Consider the following 24,990-nt stretch of genomic DNA (forward strand, 5'->3'; position numbering starts at 1 on the left):
CCCAGACTAACCATCTTAGTCCTACAGCCTTCTTACAGTCTTCCAGCCGTATTGAGCTTTGCATAGAGCTTTCATGCAACTTTTGTCCTCCTGATGTCCCTGAAATTCAGCATGTCTTGAAAGAAGTCTGTGACACGTTGTTATAAAGGTGAGTGGAATATAAGATTTAATTGATTGTGCTTTGAGGAGTGTCATTTTCCCTGGATTAAGAATTCCCCTCTGTACTCTAGCAACAGATAAATCCAGTCTGAAGGATCATTTATACAAGCTCAGTGAATTGTGATGAAACTCTCATTATTCTCCCTCCTTCGATATTAAGCTGTGATTGGCCTAAGGTATGTACAATACCTTGTTGCTAGGTAACATCAGCAAAAAGCCTCTGCAAAAGCCTCTACCCATCCTCATATTATCTCTACGAAACCAGAACCAATTTCACACTGATGTGTTTTGGAGAGGAGTGTAATCCAAGATATGTTGACAATTGTCCTAACCTAATTAGCTAACTTTATTATACTGCACATGTATACCATTGCATGCATTGATCTCTATTACATGGCACAAAATTGCGTACTTTTACAGAAAATGATGTGATGTGTTTGAATTGTAACAGTTTGTAACAGTTTTTTGTGTTTCGTCAGGTTGAATGGTCTTTTAGAGAGACGTCATCAGGAGGTAGATTGTCAGGTTTTAGCTGCAGTTAGCTCAGATGGAAGTGGAGATACAGCAGTAAGGCTATTGATCATGTCCTTCTGGCAACACACTGCATTACGCAATGCTTTTGAGCCAAAAGCGGGTTCTATTTCTAAATCCGAACAATTAGTTGCACTTCAAAGGATATCAAGAGATGTTTAGAGAACACTGATTGGTTCTGCAGGTCTATGTATACAATGCAGGCACAAACATCAAATGGCATAGCATGGTATTCCTTAGGGGATAGTACTGTGCAGTATTTTGGTTTTCAGCCTAGTCCAAAGACAAATGTACTGTTTTCATAGACCAAGAGCATGACCTCATGCTGTAATAGCAGAAGTCTTCTCCGAGAAATCAGTAATTGAGGATTCTTACTGGATTTGATTTCTTGCAGGCCCAGATTTCTGTTCAGATTGAGACGGCTGCTTGTCTGAATTACTGGGAGTCTGAAACAATTATATTCTCGGCTCATAAGACAAAGCATGCCTCCAATGTTTTGCTTTCATCTGAGCTGAGTAAACACTCAACAGAAACAAAGTCAAAGTCATTGTTGTGGTTTGTTTGCTGGTCCATTTCCCCCCTCATGCGCGATGCAAGTTTATAGCCTGCTTATTGCCTGCTATGCTCCACATCCAATTTGATTTGAAAAGTTAATTTCAAACAATTCTATACTTTAAGATCTAAAATCAGTGAATGATTGCATACACTCATAACAGCAATAGTAGCCTGGAATATGAATGTCGAGTTGTGTTCTGGTGGTTGACAGGGCCATAACAACCATTGATTGGTTACTTGAACTTGCCAAGCTGTTTCATATCTCTACTGCTGTGATGGAGTTTTGCTTACCAGGACAGGTCCTGCCGTCTGCTCCCAAGCGGGGACCTCAGCGGCCCCAGTGTGATGTATATTGTTGTGTGTGTGTGTGTGTGTGTGTGTATGTTGTTGTGTGTGTGTGTGCTTCTGCTCACATGTGCGTGTATGTGTCCGTTTGGCTAAACTCAGCATTGATACAATGACAGAAAGGCCAACCAGCCTGACTTATAATAATATTTTTTTTTGTGATGGATTTGCTTCCTCACTGACTTCTCTAGAATTACTAATACAGCTGAAACACATGTCTAAACAGCTTGGCATTGAAGTGTATTCATGTGTTTATCATTGGAGTTGATTTGGAGCAGCTGTGGACAGGTGTAGCTTGAACTTGTTTTTATTGCATAGAAGTAGTCTTATCAGTTACAGGACCACTGTGCCGTCCACTAAATTGGACATTTGACATTAGCAGTGCAGTGTGATAGGAGAGACTGCGATAGGTAACCGATCACTGTGTTTGATGTCTGAGAAGAGCTGGGGTCTCTGTGGAGGGGTTGTTACTGAGATGCATGTGTTATGCGGGAGAGAACACAGTTTCGGCAGTGACTCTGGCTGCATGTATTACAGTGATTAGAGTAATCTATTGCAGTGTAGAGAGAGAGAGAGAGAGAGAGAGAGAGAGAGAGAGAGAGATTTTCCCTGCGTGTCTATGCGATTGTGTTTTCACTGATCTACTGCATTACTCTTCAATGCAGTTTCCGTCTCTCCTCCCTCTCTCCTTCACTCTATCTCTCTGTGTGCTAATCTTCCCTCGCTCTCACTGCTCACATCTCTCTCTCCTGCCAAACCTCTTCTCTCCCTTTCGTTTGGCTCTACTCTCTACAGTGAAGATGACATCCCCAGTTTTGATGAATCAGCGAGTCCCTCGTACTGGCCGGTGGCTGCCCAGCAAGACCCCACATGATCGGGCTTTCTGGGTGAGGATGTGCCCCCTCTAAGGTGGTTCTTCAGCAAGGCACCGAGAGCACCGGCCAGGTCTGAGTAAGTACTGCTCTGAAGGAATCTTTCACTAATAACAGGGTGGAATTGATTGCACTGACAGAGTAACAACAAGGACTGTGTGTAACAACAAGCCTGTGTGTGCAGATCCTCTAAACTGCCTCGACACACTGCAACTGATCTGCCTTTGTTTGCCCATCTCAGCATGCTGTTCAAATTGATTGATTTGCGGTTGTGCTATTGTCAGGGGAGTTTCAGTCCGATGTGATCGCGGTATAGCACAGGTGCCTGATGCATCAGTGGGAGAGCAGAGTCTTCTATTGTCACGACTCCGAGATGCTGTGTTAGCATTAAATGGTTGTCTTTGTTTACCCATCCTCTTCAGGCAACGGTGTACATTAGCATCTCCCCTCTCATAGCGTCTCTGTCTCCTTTCAGCAGATCTCCATCAACTTCTTAGGGGAATCACAGCTCTCACATTCTGACTTCTCTCTGCTTTGATGTACTGTTTCAAAGGATTCTGAAAATATCAGTTTTTTCCTGATGGGTTTCTTTTGCCTAGAATTTGAGGAAGTAGGAAGTTCATGTTGGAAAAACAGAATCTAGGCACTGTGTGTTTATTGTCCTTGTTATATCGAAGCTTGGTAGAACAAAGAATCATCTCTATTGAGAGTTCGATCGTGAATCACATGAACTGTTCACTACAAATTGAGATAGTTGCCATTGATAAGGCACTTGGTGAGTTATTGTTAGGGAAATGTGTGCGTAGGAAGGCCTGTATGGCCAAAAATAGATTCTGTAACAAGAAAAGAAGTGCTGAAATGCCTGAAATGATCAATCAAGTCTATGTTGAGAGAACATGTATTTCTATGGAAACAGTTGTTTCACCTCTGTCTCTATCTCTCCCCTCCCTCAGCTACCTCTCAGAGTAGGTGAAAGGAGAAGGTAGCTCCTATTTCTTTATCTGGCCAACATTCAATTAGACTACAATACATACATATTAATGATAGTTAAGTGATAAATGTTGATATTTAAGTCTTTAGTCTTGTTACAATATCCCTCACACCACGGTTGTTTTAAAGTAATCATCATTAATAATGTATGATGATGAAATATCTGCCTTTCCCTTTTGTCTGACACTGAGATGGCTCATGAAGGAATAATACTGTATATCTTACTTACTGGACGTGTAAAGATTTTCAATGTACTAAAGTTCCAATCAAAGAAAGAGAAGGGGTTTGTATAGGGTCTAACTAGGGACAGATATAGTTGGCTTTATTAGTGTTCCCAATGGGGCACAGAGGGCTACGTGGAGTGGACTGAGTAAGGGGTATTTCCCCACTCTTGGGAAAAAAATGGGTTCTACAAAAAGGGTTCTACAAAAAAAGGATTCTACAAAAGGGTTCTACAGAGAGTTCTACGTGGAACCCAAAAAGGGTTCTACCTGGAACCAAAAAGGGTCTTCCTATGGGGAAAGCCCAAATAACTCTTCTGGAACCCTTTTTCTAAGAGTGTACATATTTAGGATAAAGTACACTACATGACCAACAGTATGACATCTGCTCGTCAAACATCTCATTCCAAAATCATGAGCATTAATACGGCGCTGGACCCATCTTTGCTGCTAAAAGAAACTACTCATCAGGGAAGGCTTTCCACTAGATGTTGGAACATTGCTGCGGGGACTTGCTTCCATTCAGCCACAAGAGCATTAGTGAGGCTGGGCACTGATGTTGGCCGATTAGGCCTGGCTCGCAGTTGGTGTTCCAATTCATCCCAAAGGTGTTCTATGAGGTTGAGGTCAGGGCTCTGTGTAGGCCAGTCAAGTTCTTCAACACTGACCTCAACAAACCATTTCTGTATGGACCTCCCTTTGTGCACGGGGGCATTGTCATGCTGAAATAGGAAAGGGCCTTCCCCAAACTGCTGCCACAAAGTTGGAAGCACTTAATCGCCTAGAACGTAATTGTATGCTGTATCGTAAAAATGCCCCTTTGCTGGAACTAAAGGGCCTAGCCCGAACCATGAAAAACAGCCCCAGACCATTATTCCTCCACCAAACTTTACAGTTGGCACTATGCACTTGGACAGGTAGCGTTCCTCTGCCATCCACCATTCCCAGATTCATCCATCGGACTGCCAGATGGTGAAGCATGATTCATCACTCAAGAGAACGCGTTTCCATTGTTCCAGAATCCAATGGCGGCGAGCTTTACACCACTCAAGCCAATGCTTGGCATTGCGCATGGTGATCTTATGCTTGTATGCGGTTGCTCGGCCATGGAAACCCATTTCATGAAGCTGCTAACGAACAGTTCTTGTGCCAACGCTGCTTCCAGAGGCAGTTTGGAACTTGGTAGTGAATGTTGCAACCGAGGACAGATGATTTTTACACGCCATTGTGCTTCAGCACTCGCCGGTCCTGTTTTGTGAGCTTTTGCGGCCTATCACTTCGCGGCTGAGCCGACATTTCCACTTTACAATAACAGCACTTAAAGCTTACCGGGGCAGTTTTTGCAGGGCAGAAATGTGATGAGCTGACTTGTTGGAAAGGTGGCATCCTATGACTGTGTCATGTTGAAAGTCACTGAGCTCTTCAGTACGGACCATTCTACTGCAAATGTTTGTCTATGGAAATTGCATGGTTGTGTGCTCGATCTTACAAACCTGTCAGCAACAAGAGTGGCTGAAATAGCAGAATCCACTAATGCGTGTCCACATACTTTTGGCAATGTAGTGTATATTAGAACTATATTTAGGGAGTATCCATATGATTACATAAGTGTAAGGCAAGAGGAATTGGCAAGATAAGAATTTGTTCATTTGCACTTGTGTTCACCTGTAGACAAGAGGCGGCACAGAACAGTGTGAAATGTGACTCGGAGAAAGAGAAAGGGCTGAAGGCGGCGAGCAGATACGGTCAGGTGGTGTAGCTGCTCTCTAGCGCAAATCCATGCATGTTAATGTGAGTCGTGATGAGAGGAGAGCTCTGCTGCTGTAGCTCTCCTGTACCCTCAAGTGTCATTTCTAAAAGGCCCCTTACCTCTTCTGTGATCCTCTTTGTGGGATCTCTCCACATCTAGTAGTTCCTTTGTAAAGAGTCTGAGGTACGATTGATTGTACCCATGTGGCATCAGGTTCACTGAGTTGCTGTTGTCATGACCAGGGACTTAGCTATAGAAAACAATTCCTGTCCATTTTAGGGTTAGGGATTGGAACTGATAGGTCTAGATAGGGGAACTAGAACTGGGAGCTTGACAGAATCTGTGCTTCTGCCAAAATAAAGGAACACCAACATAAAGTGTCGTAACAGGGCGTTGGGCCGCCACGAGCCTCCAGAATAGCTTCAGTGCGCCTTGACATAGATCTGGAACTCTATTGGAGGGATGTGGCACCATTTTTCCATTAGAAATTCCATCATTTGGTGTTTTGTTGATGGTGATGGTGATGGGAATGCTGTCTCAGGCGCCACTCCTCAATCTCTCATAAGTGTTCAATTGGGTTGAGATCTGGTGACTGAGACGCGCATACACACACGCACACGCACACGCGCACACGCACACACACATGCACAACGCACACACACACACACACACACACACACACACACACACACACACAGAGACTTTAAACCTCCTATGCTCCTTTGATACCTCTCCTTCAAAGTCACTGAGACCTTTTCTTCTGGCCATTGTAGCCAAAATAATAGGCAACTGGACATATTTATATATGACCCTAAGCATGAAGGGATGTTAATTGCTTAATTAACTCCGGAACCACACCTGTGTGGTAGCACCTGTTTCTAATATACTTTGTATCCCTCATTTATTTAGGCAGTTACCTGTACATTTGCAACAGGTGAGTGATTCACTGCCACCCACAGCCCATATGTTACAGCAGAGTCCCAGTAGCTGCTGGTCCTCCTGCATTCTGAATGTAGAGCAACACCATGACTTCTCTCTCCTCCTCTGCAACAGGACTGACTCATGCCACACATTATTCAACCCACAGAAAACATCTCAGAGAGTTGATCTAGCTGCAGATATCAAATTCGCCACAACGTGTTTTCCCTTTGCTGTTAATAAAGCTCTTATCGCTGTAACTAAATGAATAGAGAGCATCTGGTTATCTGACTGGCTATGCACCAACGTTATTGTAATAGAGTCAAGCTGAGGTTGAAGCCCTGCCAGCTCAACAACTGCCCAACAAAATGATGGGTAACCATGGGGGAACTAATGCATTTCTCTTTCACTGTCTGACCAGAGAGTATGTGAGAAAAGCTGCTTCAGTGCTAGAAGCACTGTCCAAAACATGTAAAACCCTTGTAAAAAATATTTCACATTTATTTGATCAAATAGACTTTAAAGGGTAGACATGCAGATTCCTCTTGTCAAAAGTATTTCTTCATACAGCGTAACAGGTTACAGGGTCTTCCAGGAGGAGCGCTTGAGCCGCTTCATCATTGCTGAGAAGACCCTGATTATCAAGGAGCGTTATTTGATAGGCTGGGAGATGGACCGAGAAACCTCTCCAATGGGAGATTCAGCACCCTGAGCCCCAATGTGGGGGGCTAGAAACACAAGCCATAGGGGTGAGAGAGAGAAATATAATCACTTTATGTATAATAAATATTAATAAATAACAGTTCTATAAGTTTACTAGACCTACTCTATGTTTCTACAACACCTAAACAAAACTTCAAGCTATAGCAGAGCTTTAAAATATCCTTACCTATGCAGTAGAGGGAATCTCAGTCTGGTCCTAGACTGAATGGCAGTCATTCTGTTTCCTCTCTTGGAACGCTAAAAGAGAAAGGTAAAAAAAATGTAAATAAAATCTTATGAATGCAACGCAACAATATAGTGAGGAATAAAACATGTTTATCACATATATTTATCTCATCATAGCCACATCAATGACACCAGCCCCTAATTGGAACATAAAGCAACATCTCCTATACCTTATTGTTGATCCTGAGTTTGGTCATTGAGAAGCAAAGAAAGCTCCTTCTTGCTCTCTGCTCATTCCCACTCTCTGTCTCAGCCTGGTCTGCTGGGTTTGTTGCAGTAGAAGCTGGTCTTGATGCCTCCTTACATCCCTGTACCAGCTGCTGGGTCAATGATTTTACCAGGACTCTGTCAAATTCAGATTCCTGGGAGGCCATGACGGCTTGGAGGGTGTTACAAGAGCCAAACGCCTCCAGGAGGTTTTTATGTGCACCCCTGAACACAGTGTGGATGTGCAGGTCCTGAGGGTACGCCTGTGTCCTTGAGAATCCAGATGCAGCACAGAACTCAGACAGAACTTGTCTGATGAGCTGCTGAAATATTGCTGTCATATCTACTGCCTGTTGGGAAGGTCCATCTAGGGCTGAGGGACCGATCTTTGATAGCAACCTTATCACCAGTATCGTGACAAAACAGATAAAATCATCTTTGTCGGAGTCCATCAAGGACTGCAGAGGGAATGCAGTAGCACTGCTGATGTCTGAAGGGATGAATAACTCCCTCAGATGGCCAGAGCTGCTAGGGTAGCACACTTCTTTCTCTTCCATGTCAATCCCAACTCCCTTTGTTAGCAAATATGTTCCCTTGCTGGTGCAAGAGGGAGTGAAGAATCGAAGAGAGGCTTTGGCACTCGATTGTCGGTTACTTTCAGTCCTTGGACTATTACGATGCAGGGCTTCATCTGTGTGTGTCATCATCTTTGTCCTTAGGTCACTCATAGAAATCCCTGGCATAATAAAGTCCTTGGTGTCGATGCAGGAGCTCCTGGCGATGGGGAAGGTCAAATCATCAGGCACCTCATCAGGGATGGGAATACCAGGGAGGTTGATCTCTAGCTCACACTTTGACCTTGGACCCTTTTTCAGATCTGGATAAGGAACAATGACACTTTGAAGAAATGGACAAAGATGAACAGGTTCTAAGGAGTGACATATATAGGGAAGGTAATCAGGGAGGTGATGGAGTCCAGGTGAGTTTGATGACTCCCAGGTGCACGTAACAATGGTGACAGGTGTGCTCCATAACGAGCAGCCTGGTGACCTAAAGGCCGGAGAGGGAGCACACATGACAGTTCCCCCTCCCCGCGCACGTCTCCAGCCGCAGGACTCTGACCAAAGAGACGATCCCGGGGATCAGGAGCGGACCGGTCGCCCCTGCTGCTGTGCGGGAACCTGTCACCGGATGGGGCGTGGGAACCTGACATACAGGCTGAGGCAGGGGGGCCTGGTGATCCAGCTGAGGCATGAGAGCCTGACGAGCCAGTGGAAGCAGGGGGGCCTGGTGATCCAGCGAAGGCATGAAAGCCCGACAAGCCGGCTGAGGCAGTGGAGCCTGGCAATCCTGCTGAGGCATGAGAGCCTGACGAACCGTTGGAGGCAGGGGAGTCTGGCAATCCGGCTGAGGCATAAGAGCCTGTAGCGGCTCCCGGACCTGACGTCATTCCCATCGAAACCAAAAATAAATCAAATAACTCCTTGATGTTTCCCTTAGGTGAGGTGTTATTCTGTAACGAATGCGCTGAGAGTTGGGAAGCAAGTACAGAGAGTGAGTGTTTAATAAATAAACAGAACTTAAATCAAGGAACACGAACAACGCACCGACACGGAACAGAGTAAATAACACCTCGCCAAAGGGAAGCATCAGGGAGTGTTTTTCGTTTTTGTGTTGGAGGTGACGTCGGTCTGGGTTCTGCTGCCGGAGCAACCGAGTGTGCCTCAGCCGGCTCATCAGGCTTGCATGCCTCAGCCGGTACCACGGGGTCTCAAGACTCGGTTGGCCTGTCAAGCATCTGTTGCCGAGTCTACCGAGGATGCCTCAGCTAGCTCGTCAGGTTCTCAAGACTCGGTGGGCTCGGCAGGCTCCCATGCCACAGCTGGCTCGCCAGGCTCCAGCTTTTCAGGCTGCTCGTCAGGTTCCTGCGCCTTGGTGGAGGCGACTGGTCCGCTCCTGATCCTCCGCATTGTCCCTTTGGTCAGCATCTTGCAGCTGGAGCCGTGCGTCAGGGAGGGGGTACTGTCACGTATACTCCCTCTCCAGCCTCTAGGTCACCAGGCTGCTGATAATTTCCCACACCTGTCACCATCGTCACCCGCACCAGCGCTTCATGACACTCACCTGGACTCCATCACCTCCTTGATTACCTTCCCTATATCTGTCACTCCCCTTGATTCTTTCCTCGGGTGTTATTGATTCTGTTTCATGTCAGTGCGTTGTTCGTGTACCTTGTTTTCAGTTCCATTTATTTATTAAACACTCACTCCCTGTACTTGCTTACCGACTCAGTGCATTCGTTACACCAACGATTTACTCTCCACTTTCAATAACTCTGACTGCTCATCTTCTTGGCCAGATCCAATAGGGTGTTGAAGTCCTGTGCCATTTTGTCCATAGTGCCGACAATGGCATCCAGCACATTGTCAATCACAGGGTCCATGAGGGGCTTGATAAACCCTATCCACTCTGGCTCAGACTTTTGGCTCTGTAGCTCAGCCAGGATCTGCACCGAGGCTACGCGAATGACCTCCCTGCCTGCTGCTATATCCTGACTTTCCAAAGGGGGGCAACTACCAGGGCTGGCCTGAATGGCCACTGAGAGGCCAGAGTTAAGCTGGTGTACACCTCCCCCGCGATAGCACAGCTCAGCTGAGAGGAGCTGGAGGAGGCGAGGTTGGAGTGGCCCTTAGACAAGGACATCAGGAGGCTTTCCACTGTTACTCCAAAGAGATCGGTCAGAGGCTCCTCTATGAGGGCAGCCTCTCCAGATGCATGCGAGCTCTGTAACCAGGTCTGTCATCTTGAAGATACACACACAAACATCACTGATGCCATGCAAAGAATCCCAAAACCAAAATTTTTAACATGATTTTGATGTTTTTACAACATCAGAATTGTATCATTTCTGAAAGGCATGTACAGCCCCCAATTTCTTTATTCATAGTTTACTTTATAATGGCTTACCCAAGACCCATCCCCTCTGGGGCAACATTTTTTTATCAGAACATAAAAATACAAGGTGTGCTTTCCAATTGATGTTAGGTATGGGTCAGGGATAAACTGAATCAATACGTTGAAATATTGCTGTGAGCATACCTCTTAGGAGAGTAGCATGGTGGTTTGGTAGCATGGTGGTCTGCCCTGCCATTCCTCCTTTCCTTGGTCCAGTAGTTCATCTCACTGATCAGTAGCCTTTTCTCCCGCTCATCCAGACTGTCTAAGGAGTCCTTAGACCCTGTCAAAGAGCACTGGGATTCTGGGGAGGTTGCCCCACTCCTCAGGTTCACCCCCATGATTACGAGCCAGCACTGGTAGCAGAATTCGGAGGGCCGTCTGGGTCACGACCCTAACAATCTTCAGACACATCATGGAGAGCTGCTCAAATGTCAGCTATGGCCAACAGAGTAATATTAAATCAAGCTATTCCATGACACATTCTCCTAAATAGTGCATTACTTTTGATCAGATCCTTATGTGGAGACTGCGGAGACTTACGTTATTCTTCATGCCATGCTGAATCACTCTCCATTGGCTAGAGAAAAGAAAGGGAACATATTTGAGTTGCATATTTTAGTGTTGAGTTAGTGTATTTGATTAAGCAATTAAGTACATGAGACATTTTGTTCTTGATTTAGGGATAGAGATAAGGGTATGGTTAAGGTAGTGGTTGAAATCACATTTGTGGTTAGAAGGCGCATTATGACTGCAAATTCAGAGTTGTTGTATGTGAGGTTGAAGAAAGACGTGGGACTTACTCATTAGTTAGACTACTCAGGAAGGAGAGGAGGACTAGGGAACAGCTTGTCCCAATATTGAGAGAAGGCATTAGAGTCCTCTGAGCCTCCTTCTCCAGCTGCTCAATGATAGATCCCCTGTCCTGGAAACTACACCTGGGTGCATGAGAAGACCCTGGGAAACCACAAAGAGAAATCTGAAGTTAAATCAAAACTTTATTTCTCATTTTCGTTCATTGGTACTGATTTGATTGCACTGGACAGGTGAAAGCATATCTCTCTGTGGGCCTCCACAACCTCGATTCGGTCTTATGTAGTAACATTTAAAATTGTGTTTTTAAAATTGGATAAAAGTAGAGACTCGGAGCTTGAAAATGGCATATCCAGTGGCGATTTTAGCAAACAAACAAAAAACATTTTGGGGATGCATGCCACCAAAGCCACTACACAACACAACATAACTAAACACACACTAAACAATACATTAATTGCACTTTAACGGTGTCAAACAGTGCCCACAAGCTGTTAGGGCCTACATAAAGCTGTCCCAACAGCAGAGTCCCAAAAGCAGTCCCAACACCTTACCACTGCTACACCTCAGCGGAGCCTTGTCTGGCAGCAAAACAGTTCATACACCCTCATTTACTGCCTTTTAAAAAGACATAGCGGACAATTGAGATGTACAAACTATGGCATAAAGGGACAACAATCAACACAAACATAGATGCAGACACATGCACACACAAACAGTGGGGCAAAAAAGTATTTAGTTAGCCACCAATTGTGCAAGTTCTCCCACTTAAAACGATGAGAGAGGCCTGTAATTTTCATCATAGGTACACTTCAACTATGACAGACAAAATGAGAAAAAAAATCCAGAAAATCACATTGTAGGATTTTTATGAATTTATTTGCAAATTATGGTGGAAAAATAAGTATTTGATCAATAACAAAAGTTTATCTCAATACTTCGTTATATACCCTTTGTTGGCAATGACAGAGGTCAAATGTTTTCTGTAAGTCTTCACAAGGCTTTCACACACTGTTGCTGGTATTTTGGCCCATTCCTCCATGCAGATCTCCTCTAGAGCAGTGATGTTTTGGGGCTGTTGCTGGGCAACACGGACTTTTAACTCCCTCCAAAGATTTTCTATGGGGTTGAGATCTGGAGACTAGCTAGGCCACTCCAGGACCTTGAAATGCTTCTTACAAAGCCACTCCTTCGTTGCCCGCGCGGTGTGTTTGGGATCATTGTCATGCTGAAAGACCAAGCCACGTTTCATCTTCAACTTCTTGTTAACAAGAAATTTGTGGAGTGGTTGAAAAACAAGTGTATGTAAACTTCCAACTTCAATTGTATTTTCCAGGCATATTACATTATTTACGCAGTAGCATACAAGACATTTTTGGACAAACCTTGTTGTGCTGTGCTCACTTCAACAGGAAGGTGGCGTGGCGGTCCATTGTGGGCAAATTTTGTCATTAAACTTTGTCATCAAAGTCTGGCATTCTCTGGATTCATGGTGCTTTCAAGACAAAAAAACAGGGTCGAATCATGATGACGTCAGTGATCTTCAGGCCATAGCTCTAGAAAGAGGGCCGAGTTCCCAACTTACAATTATGAGTTGGATAACCGTTCAAAACGTTTTTTTCCCAGTCGGAGCTAGTTTTTTCCTGAGTTCCCAGTCGTCTTGAACTCACTAAAGTCAGATTTCCCAATTCTGAGTTAACAGTTTATCTGAGCGCGTTAGAAATCATGCTGGATTGACAGCATTGCCAAAGTTGAAACTCATAAGCTTGGAAAAGAGACCCTTAAACCCAGACTTGCGACCACACAGCCACTCCACTGAATAGCAGGCTATTCATATGACAAGAATTAATCAGGATTTGCCAGTAGATTGTCGACTTGATTCATGATGATAACTGCTAGCTAAGATTTTGAAGGTATGATGTTGATGTGATCAGTCCAATCAAAGCTACTGTAGATAAAATGTGATTTTACGTCATTTTATCTGTTTCCAATGACCTTGAGCCTTCTTGGATGGGCACTTCTAATGTTACTCTATGGCAGAACCCAAGGGGCTTGAAATTTCAAGCTCTACCCTTAGATTTGGTGGTGACATAGTGTCCCCATGAGTGACAGAACACTGAGCCAATTACGGTGCAAAACTGAAACCGCGAACCACCGCATTTGGCCATGGCAAGGTGACTGGGAATATGGCTGAATACAAATAGTGTAGTTATTCCCTCGGTAGGGCAATCAAACAGGCAAAATGTCAGTACAAAGACGGAGTGGAGTTGCAATTCAATGGCTCAGACACAGGGTCTACAGACAATCATGGATTTACAAAGGGAAAACCAGCCACGTCGCGGACACCAACATATTGCTCCCAGACAAGCTAAACACCTTCTTCGCCCGCTTTGAGGTTAACACAGTGCCACCAACGCGGCTACTCCCAAGGACTGTGGGCTCTTGGTCTCCATGGCCGACATGAGTAAGACATTAAAGCTTGTGAACCATCGCAAGGTTGCCGGCCCAGACGGCATCCCTAGCCGCATCCTCAGAGCATGTGCCGACCAGCTGGCTGGAGTGTTTACGGACATATTCAATCTACTCCTATCCAAGTCTACTATCCCCACTTGTTTCAAGATGTCCACCATTGTTCCTGTACCCAAGAAAGCAAAGGTAACTGAACTAAATGACTATCGCCCCGTAGCACTCACTTCTGTCATCATGAAGTGCTTTGAGAGACTAGTTAAGGATCATATCACCTCCAACCTACCGGACACCCTAGACTCACTCAATTTGTATACCGCTCCCAATAGATCCACAGACGATGCAATCACCATTGCACTGCACACTGCCCTATCACATCTGTACAAGAGGAATACCTATGTAAGAATGCTGTTAATTGGCAATAACTCAGCCTTCAGCATCATAGTACCCTCCAAGCTCAGGTATTAGATTTCTCCTCGAAACTCAAAGCATGCGTAATTAACCATACCTTGGTATCGTCAGACATGATGTGTAGCCTATTGTAGCAGGCTATTTGGAGGTAATACTGATAGTCCCTTTAAAAGCACATGGGTGAACCGTCGGCAGACGCAACATTGTTGAATACTCGTTTCTGATAGGCTTAAGCATAGGGATTCGTAAAATACATTATACACATGATGTCACAATTAGGCCTAAATCTACTGCATAAATCCAATGGATTTGTTATATTTCTATGTTCTAATGTCTAAACGCTTTGTCGACAATATCAGAAAACAGATCATAGCATGTGATATATGGTTCATCAAGCATCCTCATCCTCTTCTTAGGCATCATCATCACCATGCTCAAAAACGTAACTCGCTGCAACCCATTAGCTATAATTCTGAGGCTGTAAATCAGCAAAACTAACATGTGCAATACATTATATTCACTTGCACTTAAAGTAGTTAAAATCACTGATGTTCTCTGGGGCTCGAACTATTTCAGCACTGTTGAGCTGTCAATGTCTGAGTTTGTAGGCGTTAGTGGACAGCGCCATGGTCCTGAAATGTTTTGAATCTGGGCTACACCTGAGACAGCGCCATGGTCCTGAAATGTTTTGAATCTGGGCTACACCTGAGACAGCGCCATGGTCCTGAAATGTTTTGAATCTGGGCAGCACCTGAGACAGCGGCATGGTCCTGAAATGTTTTGAATCTGGGCAGCACCTGAGACAGCGGCATGGTCCTGAAATGTTTTTGTTGACAAAGCAGCAGTGGCTTACATCCCACTGGTCACACACTGGTTGAATCAACGTTGTTTCCAAGTCATTTAAAGGAAATTATCTTGAACCAACGTGAAATACTTATGTTCTATCTTGCGTGCAATGATGCACGAAGCAGAAAAAAAAACGGTGTTTGTTGTTTGCAGTAACTTATTTGCTGTTGTAATATTAGACGTGGTAATTTCACCATTAAGTATTCCAGCTTTAAAAATGCAGTATAAGGTCTCCCCAGTTATGGTAGATTAATTTAGCAAGACATGAACAAATCCAACACTGTTCTACCGAGTCCTTCTCAGCCAGAGGTGACTGACTGTAATGTGGCTAGTTATAATTGTGCTTTTAAAAACAATATTAGTTATTTGTAACTGCTTTCTGGGAGGTAATTATTGCAGAGGATGAGCCCAGTTGCACAGCCTGCTCGCTTGGCTCATCATGGACTGGTGGTGAGAAATGTAGCCTGCGAACAAGTCATCCAGATCTGATCCCCATCTGCTACTCCATGCTAGGCTGCTGTAGCAACTTGCCGGCCTGCACCATCCTTCATGGCACTGATTCTACACGCGCAGTAGGCTTATGGCACGCTGACATCCCACAACAATTACCCAGTTGGAATTACTTGCTGAAACTTCAAATCATACTTCCGCCCTAATATCAATCACATTTGACCTTAAGGAAGAACCGCCCTTTGAACAACATGTAATTAGGAAAATTCTAAAGCTACTTACTGATTTCTCTATTAAACTTAAAAATGTAGGCTTAAATGAACCTTATCTGGTTGTCATCAGCCATTATGTGTGACCCGTTAAGTTGCCCGCTCTGCGTCTCTGATAATGTAGCTCGGGTTGAAAACCTGTCTGTGAACCTTCCGCAGACACAATGAACCGAAGTGAATATGGACATTACCCATGGCATAAAGACATCATATTCATGACATCAAATATGTCTAGACGCCATATAGATCCTCTTAAATGTGTATTCTAATACCTGATTCTATGCTAGACGCATTGTTGACATCATTAGAAAACAGATAGTGTCACACAGTACATGCTGTTGACAGCCTACCCCAAAATCAAACAGTAATCCACTCCACCATGATAAGAAATCTATCATATAGTTTTGACATATTACACAGGATATGACATGAGTTCCTGATTTGAGATACTGTATATAAACAACAGGAAATGAAAAAAAATATGTTTATCTATTTCAAAGGTTTCTGGTGGTTTCTGCATGTGTTGGGGAATGGGGCCTGGATCTCTCAGAGCGCATCAACCCTGTCTTGCATTGCATCAATAATGTTATGTACCAATCAAATATACATTGCCTATAGTGTGAAGCCATAGTCTCCGTTGCATCATGGGATGCAGAATGTTATGTGAAACCCCTGGGCCTGTGGCTGTCGAAACTCCTCCACTGAGCTGCTGCTGTGAGCAGGAGTGGGAGAGAAGCCCATGCTTAATAGACAGTGACAGTCTTCTTTTCTTCATTCTCCTGCCTCTCCATCTCAAAGGCTGCCAAATATAGAGAATAGTGCTTAAAGAGGCGGCCATGTGCACACACTCAGAATCACACTCTATTTTTAGGTTTGTCTTATTCCAGAATATACCCATACGGCATGGTCCACACGGTATGATTCTATGTTTTTTCACTCTGTGATTAAAAGTAGTTCTCAGAATAGATGCTAATTATGTGTGTGATTATGTAATATAAGGAGTATGCCTTCAAATGTAAAGCATCGCAGATTGAGTTGCTGTGGAGTTTGGTGCTACTTGGGCCCCTTAAGTGTTGGGTTTGGTCTGATTACGGATTTTTGAATTTTGAGTTTTGAACATGGGCATGAAAGGGCTCATGTAGTTTTTTTGAATTCTTTGACTTGCGTTTCACTTGATTAGTTTAATTGTTTATTTACCTTAATTGTTTAATTAGACAATAACATTTAATGATGATTATGAATGGCACTAAAGGCAGCTTTAGTATGGGGTTTTCTGCTCTTAACCCTGTTTCCTATACAAGCTACAACATGTTGGAAAAGGAATGTTGAAAGTCCATTTATGTAATGTTGTCGCGACATTAAACATCAATTCAATGGTGCTAATAATTTCCCATTTGATAAACTGTAAAAGGTGGTGTGGTATAACATAATGACATGAAAAGGTAAGTGCTGTAAATAAAAGCCCCACAGCTTTCAGGAGAGATTGTGTATATAGAGTGTTTACTGCAATTAGTCTCTCTCCCACGCTCTTTTTTCTCCTGCAGATTAGTGGTTACAGCCCTCAGCTCTCTAGATAAGACCCGCTAAAGACATCAAGACACTAAATACAGAGAGCATTGAGAGACACAAGACACATGTCACAGGTACTCTTATGTTTGATATACTCTGTGTGTGTCAAGTCACTCTGTGTGTGTCTATCAGTGTGTGCCTATGATTATTTGTTCATGTCCTGTGACTGACTGATGGTTCTCTGATTTGAGACTACTGTTGTTATGTGGTGTCTGTGTTGTCACTCCACATTACTGTGGCGCCTTGTGTTGCTACCCAGTGCTGGGACTCCATACCATAACTTTTTTTGTGTGTTATGTTGTGATTGTGTTAGTGGTAGCACTCCAACACAGCATGTAGTCTATGCACTCCAGTATGTACTGTGATTGTGTATCTGTGACACAGTTGACGGCCCTGCACCCGTGACTCTCAGTGCTCCTCAGGGGCTCTAATGGCTTCTTTAATTGCATCCATCCATCACCCAACTGGCTCATCTCTTAAACCACACATACTGAGATGAGCAGCTTGGCTTAGGAGGTACAGAAATAGCTTCCTATAGCTTAAAGGAAAACTTTATGTTTTGATATTGGGTTCATTAGTCTATTGTTGATATAGTCCCAACATGTTTTGCATGTCAGCAATCAAGATTTCAATCGATATAACTTTCAGAATACAGAAATTCAGCTGGCGCGATGCATTAAGCATCATCTGATGCTGTATTTTGAAAGTTCTATATCTTGAAAACTTGATTGCAGTTTTTGGGTGGAATTTTCCTTAAAGATTTTTACCTCACAATTTCTTCATAGTAGGCTGGGTTCAAAGGAGATTTGGCAAAGGTCATTTATTTTTACATAATGGACTTAAATGTGCTGTTGTCTTTCACGTGCTTTCCTGGGAAGTACTGCTGCAATGATTCATCTATGTTTTCACAGCTCTCAGCACAAAGCCTTCTTCAACCCCAATCGCTGTGATCAAGGAAATGCTTTGCACAATCAACTTCAGTCCTTTGGTTTATTATAAATGGCCATGTTTATTACAGTAATGTAAGGTTGTGGTCACCTGCAAGAGTTCAGTTGACATTGGGAAGATGAACTAATGCTGAAATGGACAAATAAAGCTGTCCTCCATGTTGCTGTATTCAGATGGAACAGGAGATCTCTCTAGTCCAGAGTAAGATGTCTGATCTGGAGTCAGTGCTGCAGCAGAAGGATGTGGAGCTGAAAGCCTCAGAGACACAGAGGACCATCCTGGAGCAAGACCTGGCTACCTACATAACCGAGTGCACTGTGAGTGGCCCAAGATCCTGACTGTGTGTGTGTGTGTGTGTGTGTGTGTGTGTGTGTGTGTGTGTGTGTGTGTGTGTGTGTGTGTGTGTGTGTGTGTGTGTGTGTGTGTGTGTGTGTGTGTGTGTGTGTGTGTGTGATTCTGTAAAGCAGATAGGAACTATGTGTGTGTGTGTGTGTGTGTGTGTGATTCTGTAAAGCAGATAGGTACTATGTGTGTGTGTGTGTGTGTGTGTGCTTTTGTGTACTACATGCGGTGTTACCAACAGGCTTTATATAAACTCAGCAAAAAAAGAAACGTCCTCTCACTGTCAACTGCGTTTACTTTCAGCAAAATTAACGTGTAAATCTTTGTATGAACATAACAAGATTCAACAACTGAGACATAAACTGAACAAGTTCAGACATGTGACTAACAGAAGTGGAATAATGTGTCCCTGAACAAAGGGGGGTCAAAAGTAACAGTCAGTATCTGGTGTGACCACCAGCTGCATTAAGTACTGCAGTGCATCTCCTCCTCATGGACTGCACCAGATGTGCCAGTTCTTGTTATGAGATGTTACCCTACTTCCACCACGTCACCTGCAAATTCCCGGACATTTCTGGGGGGAATGGCCCTCGCCCTCACCCTCCAATCCAACAGGTCCCAGACGTGCTCAATTGGATTGAGATCCAGGCTCTTCGCTGGCAATGGCAGAACACTGACATTCCTGTCTTGCAGGAAATCATGCACAGAACGAGCAGTATGGCTGGTGGCATTGTCATGCTGGAGGGTCATGTCAGGATGAGCCTGCAGGAAGGGTACCACATGAGGGAGGAGGATGTCTTTCCTGTAACGCACAGCATTGAGATTGCCTGCAATGACAAAAAGCTCAGTCCGATGATCGATCCTCCAAATCGATCCTGCTCCAGAGCACAGGCCTCGGTGTAACGCTTATTCCTTCGACGATAGATAATAAACTGGTCCAGCGAGGGTGGGTTTGTGCCCATAGGTGACATTGTTGCCGGTGATGTCCTACAAGCCCTCAGTCCAGCCTCTCTCAGCCTATTGCGAACAGTCTGAGCACTGATGGAGGGATTATACGTTCCTGGTGTAACTCAGGCAGTTGTTGTTGCCATCCTGTACCTGTCCCGCAGGTGTGATGTTTGGATGTACCGATCCTGTGCAGGTTTTGTTACACGTGGTTTTCCACTGTGCGGACGATCAACTGTCCGTCCTGTCACCCTGTAGCACAGTCTTAGGCGTCTCACAGTACGGACATTGCAATTTATGGCCCTCATCTGCAGTACTCATGCCTCCTTGCAGCATGCCTAAGGCACATTCAAGCAGATGAGCAGGGACCCTGGGCATCTTTCTTTTGGTGTTTTTCAGAGTCAGTAGAAAGGCCTCTTTAGTGTCCTAAGTTTTCATAACTGTGACCTTAATTGCCTACCGTCTGTAAGCTGTTAGTGTCTTAACGACCATTCCACAGGTGCATGTTCATTAGTTGTTTATGGTTCATTGAACAAGCATGGGAAACAGTGTTTAAACCCTTTACAATGAAGATCTGTGAAGCTATTTGGATTTTTAGGAATTATCTTTGAAAGACAGGGTCCTGAAAATGGTCCGTTTCTGTTCTTTGCTGAATTTTATGTGTGTGTTTCAGAGTCTGAAGCTCAGTCTGGAGCAGGCCCGTATGGAGGTTTCCCAGGAAGACGACAAGGCGCTGCAGCTCCTCCACGGCATCCGGGAGCAGAGCAACAAACTGCAGGAGATCAAAGAACAGGTAGAGGAGAGCGCCTCCTGTGGGGCATCAGATGCCTGGCAGGGGTTGTGGGTGGTGGAGGGAGTAACACAAAGTTGCCTCTAAACGCTGTTTAACTGTAATGTTTAGGGTTAAGATCTAGGGAGGGTAAGCTGATCCTAGCTCAGTGCCTACGGGCAACTTCTACCCAGAGTGCTGTGGAGGGATGTGCTGTAAAGGGTTGATTGCCCATCCCTATGGGGTGTGAGTCGTGTGGGGTGCGAGGAGAGTGCTACCCTGTCAAAGCTGGGTTAATTACAGAGGAGGAGGGTGTTGAGGCTTATCCACTGCTCTCTGTGTAGGTGGAGTCAGTAGACTGTTAAACACCCTGGGTCTGGATTCCTGAATACATGGAACCAAATTCATGTGAATTAGTGTTGTTACTGTTGTTTCTTTCTCAGATAATAGAGAAAAAGCCTTGAGTGCCACATAATAGAAGTCTGAAACAGACGTTCTAGTAGAGCCAGCCTTCAGTGAGTGTCAGCATTGACAATTTACTAGGAGTTTGCAGTATGGTGTCCAACAGTGGGCGTGAACTCAAACGCACTCTGCCGTGCACACAGGACTTGTCCTGACCATAAAGAAAGTCTCAGTGGATATCTCTCTAGTAGTGGCGTTGCATAGCTCAGCGCCCCAGTACATCAAGGCGTCTCCTGTGTGTTTATCACTCGCCACTTTCAGGAGTGATGTAGTGTCTCCTGAGTCTCTGCTGATTGAGGAGTGTAGAGGAAGGATAGAGTCACGTTCAGCCCACCATTATCCAAATAGTGTGTGTGTGTGTGTCTCTTTGTGTGTGTGTGTTTGTGTGTGAGTTTTTGTGTTTGTGCGTGGGGGGTTTGTGTGTGTGTGTGTGTGTGTGTGTGTGTGTGTGTGTGTGTGTGTGTGTGTGTGTGTGTGTGTGTGTGTGTGTGTGTGTGTGTGTGTGTGTGTGTGTGTGCAATGCAGATACAACAATGATCTGATTTGGTGAAGGGTTGCCAAGTTCGTGAATTAAGATATTGAAAGGTTCACCAACTACTTCTCTGATAGAGTTCAGTGTGTCAAATCGGAGGGTCTGCTTTCCGGACCTCTGGCAGTCTCTATGGGGGTGCCACAGGGTTCAATTCTTGGACCGACTCTCTTCTCTGTATACATCAATGAGGTCGCTCTTGCTGCTGGTGAGTCTCTGATCCACCTCTACGCAGACGACACCATTCTGTATACTTCCGGCCCTTCTTTAAACACTGTGTTAACAACCCTCCAGGCAAGCTTCAATGCCATACAACTCTCCTTCCGTGGCCTCCAATTGCTCTTAAATACAAGTAAAACTAAATGCATGCTCTTCAACCGATCGCTACCTGCACCTACCCGCCTGTCCAACATCACTACTCTGGACGGCTCTGACTTAGAATACGTGGACAACTACAAATACTTAGGTGTCTGGTTAGACTGTAAACTCTCCTTCCAGACCCATATCAAACATCTCCAATCTAAAGTTAAATCTAGAATTGGCTTCCTATTTCGCAACAAAGCATCCTTCACTCATGCTGCCAAACATACCCTTGTAAAACTGACCATCCTACCAATCCTCGACTTTGGCGATGTCATTTACAAAATAGCCTCCAATACCCTACTCAACAAATTGGATGCAGTCTATCACAGTGCAATCCGTTTTGTCACCAAAGCCCCATATACTACCCACCATTGTGACCTGTACGCTCTCGTTGGCTGGCCCTCGCTTCATACTCGTCGCCAAATCCACTGGCTCCATGTCATCTACAAGACCCTGCTAGGTAAAGTCCCCCCTTATCTCAGCTCGCTCGTCACCATAGCATCTCCCACCTGTAGCACACGCTCCAGCAGGTATATCTCTCTCGTCACCCCCAAAACCAATTATTTCTTTGGCCGCCTCTCCTTCCAGTTCTCTGCTGCCAATGACTGGAACGAACTACAAAAATCTCTGAAACTGGAAACACTTATCTCCCTCACTAGCTTTAAGCACCAACTGTCAGAGCAGCTCACAGATTACTGCACCTGTACATAGCCCACCTATAATTTAGCCCAAACAACTACCTCTTTCCCAACTGTATTTAATTTTAATTAATTTATTTATTTTGCTCCTTTGCACCCCATTATTTTTATTTCTACTTTGCACATTCTTCCATTGCAAAACTACCATTCCAGTGTTTTACTTGCTATATTGTATTTACTTTGCCACCATGGCCTTTTTTTGCCTTTACCTCCCTTCTCACCTCATTTGCTCACATTGTATATAGACTTGTTTATACTGTATTATTGACTGTATGTTTGTTTTACTCCATGTGTAACTCTGTGTCGTTGTATCTGTCGAACTGCTTTGTTTTATCTTGGCCAGGTCGCAATTGTAAATGAGAACTTGTTCTCAACGTGCCTACATAAAAAAAAAATTTAAAAAAAGATCGACAGCAGAGGACAGTTAGACAGTATGAAAAATCCCCCCCCTCCCCTCCACGGCACAGAGCAGAATCCCTGGCAGTGGTTATCAGGCACAGGCGCTATAGCGCAATGGTTGCCATGGCAATGTGAACCATCCATACCTAGAAGTGGAGAGTGTGCAGTGCCGCTGATGCAGTGGGCAGCCTGTCGTGATGAGGCGATGGGGTTTTGGATCTTACATTATGGGAACCAGAGTGTTGGTGTTTCACCACTGCACTGTTGTCTTCACACCCACTCCATGGTCCCCCGTGGTGGTATCGTTACCGCTTACCGCTTACTGATACGGCTAATGCAAACCTGGGAATTAGCTATGGAAATGATTGACCCACTTATAGTTCAAGTTCATAAAGTGGTTCGTAATTGTCATACATGCGAAGGAGTTAGGCTATTGGATATTTGCAGAGGTACTTTCCTGCTTGATTTTGAAGGCTGCATAAGGTCTTGTACAGTGCCTCTCTCCCATGCTCTGTTTTAGGAGTCTGGAAGTCATGTTCATATTTATGCAGAATGTATTCAGTGTTGGCTCAACAAACATGGAAGATTGGGGATATGAGCAATACAAGCTTTTCAGTGAGAGAAAGAGAAATCCATAGCAAGACAATCAGTACATGCAAATTCCGTAATTCTGAGAAGCAGTGAGAATTAAACACTAGGCTAATTGGAACCGATCCCTAACACTGAACACAAAGCACGCAGGCTGACAGACTATAAATGGGATAAGACAACTATTCTACCTCTTAGTATTGTATTTGTGATAGGTAGGTTTAATCCAGTTCTAAGGCCTACCTAAAGTAAGCTTCATTTGACCACTTTGTCAGCAAACTTACCTTTGGCACATACAACATGTCTGAAGATGACTGAAAGGAATGATTATTCTGTTCTGTAAGGCAGAGTGAAGAGTTAGAGGCAAGGCAGTGTTTTTTCCCCCCAGTACCATGGATTAGTCTCCCCCATCTTGAGAGGCTACAGCAGAACTATCACTCTCCCTGTCAGGGCTACACCTACTGCATTTGAAGCTCCCAGCGGGACTGTGCAGGTCGGGACGATAGGGAGGGACTTTCTGTGTGATTGTGTGTGTGCGTTTGCATGTGTGTGTGTGAGTTAGGTAATTCACACTCTGAATCAGCTCTTCTGGCGTGCACTGTTCCATTCTATTCACCCTGTAGTCCCCCTTTTCGCTCTCTCTCTCTTTAATCCTATCCACTCCTTCCTGCCCCTGGCTCACTCCTCCCTCCTCCTCCTATCACTCAGCTCTGTACTTAAGCCCAGGCCTAGATCAGTTCTCCTGCTAATTGATGTTTAGGGCTGCCAGAGATTTGCTGTGATCCAGTCAGGGACCTAGGGGACTGGGGACACTGAGGAACTGATATGCTGAGTCGGCCCGCTGGCGAAACACACTGTCATTTTGTATGAAGATTCTTTCCTACTTGAAATGGATTTTAATTTGACTCTACAAAGAGATTAAATGAAAGGTCCCTGTGGTTTCTGGTTTATTCAGTAGATACAAGTATTGCTCAAGTGAAAACCTTAATTATCATTCCAATTATCAATTTGATTTACTGTTTACCTTTTTCTTCCTCAATAGCTTCATGCCATGAATCCTAATTGACAATGCCAATCATCATTTACTCAAATAGCAAATGCTTTTTGTATCTTAATTAGCGTTATAAGGAGGTCCAAACATAATTTGGGAGGAAATTGTACTGATTATGAAATTCCGTTGTCTTTCATTTTCATTTTTAAAACACGGCATGAGTCATTTCTTACACATTTTCTCATTATAATAGTTAATGAAGTGTCTTCCTGTCACTTACTGTAGACAACAGGCGGACGTCCTCGGAGACACGCTTTAAGGGTTGATGGAGGAACACTTAGCAAGGATTGAAACTGGATGGAAACAGGAGGAGAACTTTGAAATGAAAAGGGACTAACGAGGCGCTGGCTGGTGCTGCTGATGTTATCTGCTGCGCCTGTCATGTTCCATTGTCAGGGTGTCCTCACCCTTCCCAGGCACAGAGACCATGCTACTTTTCATTAGCCTCTGCTAGTCCTAACCAGCCCGGTTGACAGGACTGCTGCATGCCCCGTGACCAGACCACGAGATGGAAATGAAAGCTGTTAGCCATAGCTAATCATTCATTAAAACTTTAGAAGAGAAGGACACTAATGGACTTTAGCTGATGCACTTCTTCTCTGCCCTACCTTTCCTTGTTCC

At 44.4% G+C, this 24,990-nt stretch overlaps 1 protein-coding gene across 8 annotated transcripts in view; it reads left to right on the plus strand.

Annotated features, from left to right (window-relative positions):
- Positions 1 to 24,990, plus strand: part of LOC112263040 (citron rho-interacting kinase) — a 60,763-nt gene continuing 35,773 nt past the window's right edge. For 6 of the 8 annotated variants that reach the window (XM_042331646.1, XM_042331645.1, XM_042331647.1 and 3 more), the window contains exons 1-4: positions 2,199 to 2,541; positions 17,251 to 17,349; positions 18,397 to 18,540; positions 20,184 to 20,303. In XM_042331646.1, coding sequence (XP_042187580.1) covers positions 17,341 to 17,349; positions 18,397 to 18,540; positions 20,184 to 20,303 — 273 coding nt within the window. In that variant the 5' untranslated portion in view covers positions 2,199 to 2,541; positions 17,251 to 17,340. Of the gene's footprint in view, positions 149 to 2,198; positions 2,542 to 17,250; positions 17,350 to 18,396; positions 18,541 to 20,183; positions 20,304 to 24,990 lie in introns of those variants that run through there. The other 2 variants (XM_042331642.1, XM_042331643.1) reach the window with 2 other exon arrangements.

This window comes from Oncorhynchus tshawytscha, linkage group LG12 (assembly GCF_018296145.1).
Source record: "Oncorhynchus tshawytscha isolate Ot180627B linkage group LG12, Otsh_v2.0, whole genome shotgun sequence".
Classification (NCBI taxonomy): domain Eukaryota; kingdom Metazoa; phylum Chordata; class Actinopteri; order Salmoniformes; family Salmonidae; genus Oncorhynchus; species Oncorhynchus tshawytscha.